The following is a 10,707-nucleotide window of genomic DNA, read 5'->3' on the forward strand; positions in this document are numbered from 1 at the left end:
AACACTCGCCACGTGATCAAGATTAACGTTATTGATGATAAGCCACCTTGATAGCATGTACGCTTGGTAGGATGCGGTGAGAGGGCACTTGATCTTTGTGGTCCTCCTCCCCAAAAACCCATACCCCGGTCTAATGATGAGAAAAACATCACACAAATCCCAACTGAGGAAAATGCCTGAGCAGTTCTCCTCAGAACTGTCAAGGTCATCCAAGACAAGCCTGAGAAGCTCCTACAGCCAAAAAGAGCCTAAGGAGACATGACTGTAATGTAATGTGGTGTCCTGAGGGGGAGCCTGTACCGGGAAAAGGACGTCTGGTAAAAACTAGGGAGATATGAATGAAGTGTGGACTTTAGTTCATATAAATAAGGACAACGGTTTCAGCTGCTCCAAAGAGATCTGGAATATCTTACCTTGCATAGTGGAAAGCACACTGGCTTGGTGTTGTGAACCCTGGCAGTTAGGCCTCTGTGCCATTTGGTAGCAGTATAACCATTAAGCAAAGTGTTGCTCTGGACTTTATTGTCCCCTTTCTATAAAACTGGGCTAGAAAAAGTTCATGTTATACTTCCTTCACAGTATCGTTAGAAGGTCCACATCAATAATGAATGTAAATGCTTTGGAAGCATGTAAAGTACTAGATACAATAAGCTGGTTTCAGTTAGTTTTTCTCATTCTGAGACCAAAACTTAAAGGGTCAGGCATTAGAAACAAAATGTTTCCTATTCATATCTAAGAAACTTGGACATTCTGAATGAAGGCTTTGCTTATAAGAAAAAAAAGTGAGCAAAGTGTTCGTTATTGATATCATGGGAAAGCTTGGTTGTATAACAAGAATAATGATAGCTGAGGTTTATTAAGTACTTACTCTGTGTGCCAAGGCTTTTTAAGCACTTACTTAATCCTCACTAATGACCCATGAGGTAGGTACTATTGTTATCCCAGTTTTAGAGCTAAGGAAACAAAGGCACAGAGAAGTTAAGTAACTTACTCAAGGTCCCACAGCTAGTACAGCAACTCCCTCTCAACAACAGTGTCCAGTACACATGAAGCTTAAGGGTCTGGCGAGGTTAGGATGCCGTTGAGAAGAGCAGTGACGGCACTCTGAGGAATCCAGGCGTGTCAGACCGAGACTTGTTATCTGGAAAAGTTAAGTCAGCTGCTCCTCAGAGATCAGTGGTTTTATTCCTGGACAATGTTTTCCACTTTTGCAAATCTATATCTGACCTGCTGAGGAAATCGTTTGGTGAAATGAATCCAGAGAGCAGAGAAAATGCTTCATTACTTTAAATAGCAGCACTAAGCCCATTATAGCCTCCGAATCGTCTCTTCTTGGAGTTTGCTAATGCTTCCAACTTAGTCATTTGGAGCTCAAGAGTATGATTTTATATGCCTTGTCTGATATCCTCATCTACTGCAGAATGTATAATTTTCTCTATGTTTTGGACTATATGCTACAAAAATTTAAAACACAAGATCCTATCCATATATTTCATTATTATTAAACCAACGTTGGGCAGTGTTTTATGATACTTTCTTCATCATCTTCTGGAATTCTTCTGTGGATCTAATAGAATAAAGATCTCTTCAACCCAGTTCTACTGAATCTGTATTTCTCTGTTCAAATAAAGGGGAGCCAAGCAAAAGCATTTGTCTTCTTCCCTTCCTGAGATTCAAGAAGGAAAAGAAATCACCTGTAGGTGTTACTGAGAATATGGGCTTGTTCCAACACCTCATTCTTTCTTTGCTTGCTCCATGACTTACAGATCTGGGCTTTGCCTAGTGAGGCTTTTGGAGTTCAAAGCTCAGCATGTTTGTTGTTGTGTTGTTTTCGCTAGCTCTGTCTTTCTCAAATGGTCTTGGGTTCTCCTGATACTAATTAATTGGCATATGATGTAGTCTGGGCACAACCAGATATGCTTTGTTCCTTGTAAGTCATCAGTAAGTATATATGTTCACTGTTCTTTATCTCAGTGTATCAAGAATCCTTTCATGGGGCCAGCCCAGTGGCACAGTGGTTAAGTTCGCATGTTCCGCTTCTCGGCGGCCCGGGGTTCTCCGGTTTGGATCCCGGGTGCAGACATGGCACCGCTTGGCACACCATGCTGTGGTAGGCGTCCCACATATAAAGTAGAAGAAGATGGGCACGGATGTTAGCTCAGGGCCAGTCTTCCTCAGCAAAAAGAGGAGGATTGGCAGCAGTTAGCTCAGGGCTAATCTTCCTCAAAAAAAAAAAAAGAATCCTTTCAGTTTCATTCTTGTGTTTTGAGATTAAGGCTAAGTTACTTGACAGAATTTGAGACTCTCAGTTTTAAAATGTATGTTTCTTGACTGTAGTACAAGTCTCTATTGTGAGATACACTATGATTGGGTAGAAAGGAAATCAAGAGACCTGGGCCTAAAATTAGCTTTGCCACCTGCTCATGGTGGACTATTAGGCAAGTCTCTTATTCTGTCTGTACCTCAGGTTCTTCAATGGAAAAATAGAAATAATCATGCCCCCTCAGAATTTTTAAATCAAAGGATGCAACGTGAAATTGTTTTTAGGTTGTGCAGTGCTGTGTACGGGCAGCCGTCTACGGTCTTAATGCAGGAACTCTGAGATAGAAGGAAGTGCTGTTGTGGCTAATAGTAGAGGCTTTGGAGTCAGACTGACCTGGATTTAGCTTTCAACTCTGCTACTCATAGCCCTTTGTCCTGGGCAGGTGTCTTGCTCAGTTACCTTCTCTTTAAATAGAAAAATTTCTCACGGGTCGGTATGAAGATTAAGTAACCTAATTATATATTAAAGTACTCAGCGCAGTGTGTGAGTCTAGTATATGGTGGTCTGGATGATGGTTGTGATGGTGATTATAAGAAATCATCAGGTTTGAAATCACCAATTAGAGTTTGGCTCAGTGTTTCTTAACTAAGGAGATAACAGCTGTGGGAAATAGTCATGGAAATCATGATCAATTTCATTCTGCGTATCTTGGCCCCCTAAAGTCACTTATTCCAGGCTGTATTTTTTTGTAGGATCCCTCAGAGAAGTGGTTCTGTCTCTCCTCTAAATTGAATAGCATTATCTCAGCTCTTCTGGGAAAGCTTGTTTATAAGACTTCTCCCTGCTTCCTGAATGCCCGTAGGGAAATTGGATTAAAAGATTTTGTTGATCTAGGAAAGTACTGATATATTAAGCTTTGCTGTGCCTGTTTATGACCATAAGCTGATACTTCTGAGGATGAAAAGGGGAACAAACAAGCTGAGGAATAAAAGAAAGGAAATAATTTCTCATTTCTCTTCTTTCTAACAGCAGCACAACTAAAGATTTAGTAAAACGAAATGTCCTTGTAAAACAAGTTCCCCCAGTTTTGCCTTCTCTGTGCCTTCCAGAGCCAAACTGGTCAGGTCCCTTCTGAAGCAAATAGCATTTCCCCTTGCAAGTGAGGAGCCCTCTTCCTAGCATTATGGCCCTTCCTGTCTCTCTCTGCAAAATCACTTATGCTGTAATTCTCACTCCTTTAGGAATGTCTAAATAATTCTTTCAACTAGAACCTTATGGGAAAGACGCAACACATTGTAGTGGCGTATCAGGCTCTAGATTGCATGTGGCAGAACGCCAGCATCCAGGATAGCTGACTGCTATTGGACCTAACAATAGGCAATAGCACTATCAAGATGAATAAATCATACTAGCATCCAAGATGAATTCTGAATTCCATTTCTTCGGGGAAGCATTTTGTCTTTGCAGTTACTTCTCTAAAATCAGTGCTGGATCCTGCCCCCAAAACCCATACCCCAACTGTTGACATTAAGAGCGGGAATCTTGAAAGGCTTGAGTTTTCATCAGTCAAGTTAAGGGCGGCCTGAATTTAGCAGAAGGCCGTGCAGAAGGATGCCAGGGGATTCCCACTATAACACTCAGGTTACCCTTTTGAAATAAAGCACCATGGATGACTTTAGTTGAAGGTCAGACAGTGGAAATCCTTAACCTTTGTTCCACTCTTAGTTCTCAGATGATACATCTGCTTAGAAAATAGTTATGGGAACATCAGAGGAAAAGCATTTCCCCTTCAGCATTCAGCTTCTCAAGCAGTGTGTCCAGTTTGGAGAACTGCCCCTTCAGGGCTTCAATGAAGAGAAGTACAATATTCCATCTAGTGGTCAAAGAAGGAAAGATAAAAAGTTTCCAGGAAGAGGTTTGTGGGGCAAAGTGACAGAACAGTGGCTTTTCAGCAGGTATCTTTTCCAGAACATGATAGAACCTAGCCTTGGTGGTGGTGGTGCTTTTTGAGTATGCCTGTACAAACAAAGAATCTGGGGCACCATCCTTACAAAGCCATTCGGCAGAATTCTGTTCTCACAGAGAACAACTATCACGATGGCAGGTTGTGAACAGTTTATCTGAAGGGAGGCCCTCTTGCGTTCCCACCCTCATGGAAGAAGAAAGGAAACAAACCATTCATGCCTAAACTTGTTTGTCTTGTGCCTAAGTTTGTGAATATGTGAGTTTGAGAAAGACAAGCTTGTAATGTGAACTTTAAGAAGGAAGGAGAGTTAGTCTAACAAAGGATCAAAAACAAACATTCTTCAGCGAGGTGATGAGGAAACGGACAAAGTGCTGTTTGTGTTCCCAGCATCTGCACCCTCCACGCCCTTGCTCTTAGAGAAAGCTGACCAGATTGACTTCCCGGGAATTTCTCAGGGTGCAGATAATGTTTTGTTGGCGCAGTGCCCACTTCCTGATTAGAATCATCTAACCAACCTCCCAGAATTCTCAACCCAGGAATTTCTTGAGGTGCAGGTAATAATTAGTTGGCCCAGTGTCCACAGTGGTAGTGACGTCTTCTTGATTGGAATCCTCTAACTACCCTCTCAGTACTCTCAACCAAAGGGCCTACTGTCAGTCCTCTTTACTGCTCCTTAGCACCTCCTCTCCCCGGTTCTGGAGAAGAGCCATAAAGTAATAATACAGTTCCTGTTTCCTACAACTCTAACTGCCACTGCCACTGCTACCTTGACCAGGGCCTGCTTTCTAGACAGTAATTAGGGTGTCCCCTTGGTCAGAGCCTCCCTCTTTGTGTGCTCCCTTCTCCATTGTCCCACCTGCAGTTTTGTAGCATCCCTCTATGGGCTGTCAAAGAAGAAGACACAGAGAGCCTGGCCATTTCCACACCTGCCCTTTATTGGACCCATCTGGTAGGCTGACTCAGGGCCCTTCACGCTTTTCAGACACCGTCCATACAGGTTTAGGAAGGTGCCATCATTCTGTGAAGGCCCAGAGCCCACCGAAGTCTTGGAGCCTGGAGTTGAATCACCAACCTGAAGGTTTGGGGATGGAAAGGAAACAGGCAGACTGGAGAGGCAAGGCTCTTCAATGAAGGAGACTGATTCCAAGGGACAGCTTAGGTCAGCCGTGTCTCCTGAGGGCACACCAAATCCTAAGGAAAGATGCTCAAGGGATGGATGGAGTAGATCTGTGTGCTGAGCAGCTTGTGCCTATATGGCAACTTTGAGGAGGCGCTTGATGTCAGGCTCAATGTTGATGGTGGGGAAGGTGCGGCTGTAGCGTCGGAAGGGCTCCCCCTCTGGCCCAATAAGGAACTTCTCAAAGTTCCAGGACACATCTGAGCGGCACACCGGGCTCCAAATGATGAACTTGGGATCGGTCATAAGGGAAAGTGGGTCATCATAAGGGTAGGGGAGCTTGTCCTTCAGGTAGGCGAAGACAGGATGCTGGTTCTGACCATTCACTTCACACTTTTGGACAAGGGTAAAGGTGGGCTGGAATCCACCCCCAGGGCGGACATACTTGAGACTGTTCAGGATCTCCTCATTCTGACAGTTCTCCTGGGGGAGGAAAAAGACAAAGAGCATGGAAAAGGGAAGGAGGCAATGAGAGGTCCACAACATGCAAATTTCTCACCCTCCTATACTCCCTTCCTAGGATCATTCTTTTCTATGTAACTTTTTTTTCCTCTCTTCTTTCTCTTTTTTCCTTTGCATTGTCTTACTCTTGCCTTGGAGTTTTCCCTCTCATGGCTATTGTTTGATGGTTTGCTAGGCCGTTTCAGAAAGTTCTTGCCATTCCTAGCTTGGCAGTTCTTATACTGAAAGATTTCGCACTTTTGGGGTGATGCTTCCCTCTCCAGTCCACCCTGAGCGAGTCTTAGGGCATCTGTCTGAAGCTTCAAGGAACGTTGACTGGGGGCACTAGAAAGAAGGGCTAACGAGACTCAGGTCATACTGCCTAGAACCCTCCTTCTACTTCCCTACACACCTAAACACACACATACTCACACCCCCTGCCACCACCTTCCTTTTCTCTCTGCCCTGGTTTTGCCTCTGTTGCTTCTAATTACATGTAAGTATTGAGTGTAGCTTTGCCTCTGCCCTACTCAGTTCTTCAAACTAAGGGTGAAATTGAGGCCTAGAGGAATGGGATTTATAGCTTCTTGCTTTCATCTTGCCTTGTCCTAGATTTGAAGCGCAGGTAGAAGGAAGCTTTGATGAAGGAAGACCCCATCCAAGGAAGTCTGGTTTTCAGATGCCAGAAAGGCAAAATAAGTTAGAGATATCACTGAATGTACTCTAAATGGAATCATTAAGTGACCAACAGAAATGAATAAAATAGGGTAGAGGGGTTAGGGTTCTGCAATAGGCCAGGGGAAGGGGAAGTTAAGGAAATAAGTGCTTGAAGGCTGAAGGTTGTGAATGTGTAATTATCATTCCTTTCACTTCTGGACTGCTATCCCAAGACTCTGGCTCCGCATACTCATTTACTCTACTCAGCTGTGAATGCTTTAGTTCTGAACCCGTTACCTATCTTTCCCTTCCCGCTGCCACCCTTGTCCTATCCTCACTTGGCATTCCCTACCCTGACAACCCTAAAAGGCCCGTGGAAACCCTATTTTCCATTTCTTCCCCCTAGTCTAAGAGTCAGATATCTGCCTCCGGGAGAAAGTTTCTGCCTCTGATCTACTAGAACCAATTAGTATAGTCAGTTCCAGGCCATGATGACATCTTGAGCCCAGAGTTGACCTCTGTTAGACTTCTTATCTGTCTCTTTTTTTTTTAATGAGGTCAAATTGGTTTATAACATTGTGTAATTTCAGGTAGACATTATTACTTATCAGCTTCTGTGTAGAATTTATCGTGCTCACCACCAATAGTCTAGTTTTTATCCATCACCATATGTATGTGCCCTTTAGACTTATCTCTTAATGCAAATGGCTGGCTGGCCACTGGCAGGTTATGGTTTCCCTCCAGCAACTAGCTAACCTGAAATGATGGTGTAAGACTGCCAGGGCCAGAAAGATACCGCTAAAGAAGTTTCCCTCTTTCTTTCTCTCCTGCCCTGACCAAGCCAAGAAACAGACTGAGACAGGGAGGGAACAGTGAGAGCAATAAGGTTTGGGCTCAGGTCTGTCACAGCTAATGCCACTTCAGCCTTCCTGCTTATATCTCTGCTAATCTCTTCCTTGCCTTCATGCCACTGTGAAGTGAACTAAGGGGATTATAATTAGAGGGTTCACTTGAGGACATTCTGCCTGCTTGTGCTATTAAAATAATAAGTGAAAACAGAAGAATCCCTAAAAGATAACTTGAGATGTGTGGGCTGAAGATCTTTAACAAGCTGACCCATCAGTCAGAGACAGAGAGGTCCATGTGATGCCCAGGAGAGACACATGCGTGTTGCAAACCCTTAGCTTTCCCCCAGATTCACTCTCCACTTGGCTGATTTAAAACAAATGAACAAAATCCTTCAATCTAAATAATAAAGTTGCTTGCATTTGCATATTACTTTATATTTTTCAAGTTGCTTTTGTATATTTTATTCTCTGAACCTCACAATAATCCTATGAGGTAAGTAGTTTTATCCCCAATTTACAGATGAGGACACTCAAACAGAAAAATTGAGTGACTCTTCCTGGGGCGCAGAGCCGTTAAACAGCAGAACCAAGTCTCGCTAGAACTAAGGTCTCCTGAGTCAGTTCAGTCCTAGTTTGATTCTTGATCTTCTATTTCTTCCACTCATTGATTCAACAAATATTTAATGAGCGCCTTCTATACCCCAGGCACTGTGGACACAGGGGAGAGAAAAACAGACCTGGTACCAGCCGTCATGGAGTATAGCGGAAAGACAATAAACAATAAAAGCCCACACCCTCAGTGTTTAGTCACAGTTAGAATCATGCATACTTCTCCTTGGTATTCACATCTACCTAAAGACCTAGATTAACAAAACATACCCTGTGATTCCAGACACTCCAACACACAGTCACTCTCCCACTCCCGACCTTAGCCTACTAGTGCTACAGCGACCCAACTCCTTGGGTACAATACAAGGGATCCCTCACCTGATGTCCAAATTGGTTGCACGGGAAGCCGAGAACCACCAGGCGCCTGGGAAAGCGGCACTGCAGCTCGTTGAGCTGGGTGAAGTCCCGGGTAGTTGTGCCTCAGAGCGAGGCCACATTCTCAATCAGCACCGCCCTGCCTCGGAATGTATTGAAATCTATCTTCTCCCCATCCAGGCTGATAGCACTAAGGTCGTAGAAGGACTTAGCAATGTAAGCCATGGTGGAAGTGCAGAGTGAGCGCCAGAGTGGGGTGAGCCCACTGAGGGCCTATTAAAGGGGTGGGAAGGAAGGAGGAGCCTGGAAGGACAGGAAGGATCTCACAATGAGGCTTTGAGCATCGCCAGGATGACTTAGCAAAAACGGTCACCCACCTGTAAGCTGTTTGAACAAGGAAGCTGCTGCTCCTATTTACAGACTCTGAACAAAGCCACCTCCCTGTCCCACCCTCCTGGCAACCTGGGAAGGGCCAATTTGATAGCTATGAACAGAGGTGAATAATTCACTACTTGCAGGAAACCAGAGCCCCAAAGGTCAAATAGGGAGGAAAAAAGGGAGGGAGAGATACAGGATTGACTCCTCCTTGCCTCAGCAAGTTGTTTTCACGTGGCACAGACATTTATTGAGTGCCTGCTGAGTGCCAAGCTCTGCACTGTACAATTGAGAGGTCGGGTCTGCTGAGATCTGAAAGCGGAGGGGGAGAATTGGGGCACATGTCCCTTGACTCAGTCTACAACTGAAATACACATATTACTGTTTTCATTTTTCTCTTTGTTGCTTTCCACAAGCACAAAATCAAAGGAACCATTAGGAGGACAGTGTGTGATTTTCTAGCAATAATGGTTTCAGTGTCTCAGCTTGCACCAGGCTGAAGGGATGAAGTTTGTCTTGAAAAGTCCTCAAGTGAGTGATGTTACTTGTCCTGGAGAGCGCCTCCGCCCTTGCCCCTGCACTGTACCATCTCCTCCTCTAGACCCCATACCTGCCCCCACACCGTCATAAGGGTGCAGTCAGGAGGAGTCATAGAGCTGTGGGTAAGCTCAGAGGGGATGGCCCACACCTACCTCCTCTCAGACAAAGGCTCAGTCCCAAAGACTTTCCAGAGGGGGTTGTGCCGGTCATTCCCCACAGGAGGAAGTGTGCAGGGACTCAAAGCTGCTATGGTTCTAAACCCAGTGAGGCCACTCGGGATGTTTTCAACAGGAGCCATGCAATGTGTCGCAGGACATCTGGGGACCTGCTAAGGGCTACAATGGGAGCACATCCCTGGAAGCCCACAGAACTAAAAAGACCTCATGCTTCACTTCATTCTTCCAAGCACCCACGAACTCAACAAATCCCTTTTTTTTTTTTAAATGCCTGGATTTCTCCATCAGTAAAACTGGCAATTAGGCTTTACCTGGCTTTGGGACTGTAGGGTGAAATTTCAATAGCAATGCAAATGTTTACTAGAGAGTGTTTTCACAGGTACTGTCCATTGGGAACTGTCTCCTAGAATAAATAAGCAAGGCTGGGGAGCAACTGGTCTTGATAATCTAATTTGTTAAGAAGATGGAGGAACTACTCTCCAGGGAGTGCCCAGCTTTTCTGTCTTTTGCAGCCTGTTCCATGGCTGTTTATAGCACATGGGATCCCATATGTCTCAACTGGCCGCTCTCTGAAAACAAGCCTCCATCACCTAAGTGGGGATAGAATCTTTTGCCACTAGAAGAGGTGGCAGGAAATGCAGTGTGAAGTGTGTCCCCTGCTGAGGCTGGATGGAGTTCCTAGAAGCAGCCAATAAATGTGACTCTACCAAGCCAGAGTCAGAATAACTTGGCCCTGACAGTGGGCTAAGCTGTACCATGAACTTGCCAGACTTACCTGCATAGCTGGAGCTTCCCCGGTGCTCTCTGGACTTCCTATTGGCTGCCTCTGTGGGCAGCGGGAGAGGCTACCCCTCTCCAGGAGACCATGGAAGTTCCTGAGCTGAGGAGTGGGCTTCCCTCTTTCTTAGGCGCAAACCATCCCTTCTCTCCAGGTGCAACCTAGGACCCTTGGAGTCACCCAGGTAGTCAACTTTCAAGATTGAATAAAATTGATGAGGCTTTAATAAAATACCTGTCTCCAACTTTACCTCAAACTGGTCCACTTTCCAGAAGCTATAACTTTGGACATGTACTAACAAGTGTGTGGTTCCCACAGCTTTTCACAGGGACAGTAGTTGTTCTGGAAACTGCACTGGCTTAGTAGGCAGAAAGCCTAGGTTGGTGGTTCTCAACTCTGGCTGCAAAATAAAATTGCATATACAGTTTTCTAAATAGGGATGGTAAAGCTTTGGCTTCCGAGATTCCAATTCAGTGGTTTCCAGCCATGACTCTGCTGTTAC

The 10,707-nt window shown here is 44.8% G+C and overlaps 1 protein-coding gene across 1 annotated transcript; it reads right to left on the reverse strand.

Moving 5' to 3' along the window:
• Window positions 1-5,144: 5,144 nt before the first annotated feature.
• GPX2 (glutathione peroxidase 2) lies at window positions 5,145-8,676 on the reverse strand. The gene is made up of 2 exons (XM_046647257.1): window positions 8,340-8,676; window positions 5,145-5,829 (listed from the first exon to the last, which is right to left on the reverse strand). Exons 1-2 carry the CDS (start codon window positions 8,559-8,561, stop codon window positions 5,479-5,481), a joined length of 573 nt encoding a protein of 190 aa, XP_046503213.1. The 5' UTR covers window positions 8,562-8,676; the 3' UTR covers window positions 5,145-5,478.
• Window positions 8,677-10,707: the final 2,031 nt, after the last annotated feature.

This window comes from Equus quagga, chromosome 20 (assembly GCF_021613505.1).
Source record: "Equus quagga isolate Etosha38 chromosome 20, UCLA_HA_Equagga_1.0, whole genome shotgun sequence".
NCBI classification, from domain to species: domain Eukaryota; kingdom Metazoa; phylum Chordata; class Mammalia; order Perissodactyla; family Equidae; genus Equus; species Equus quagga.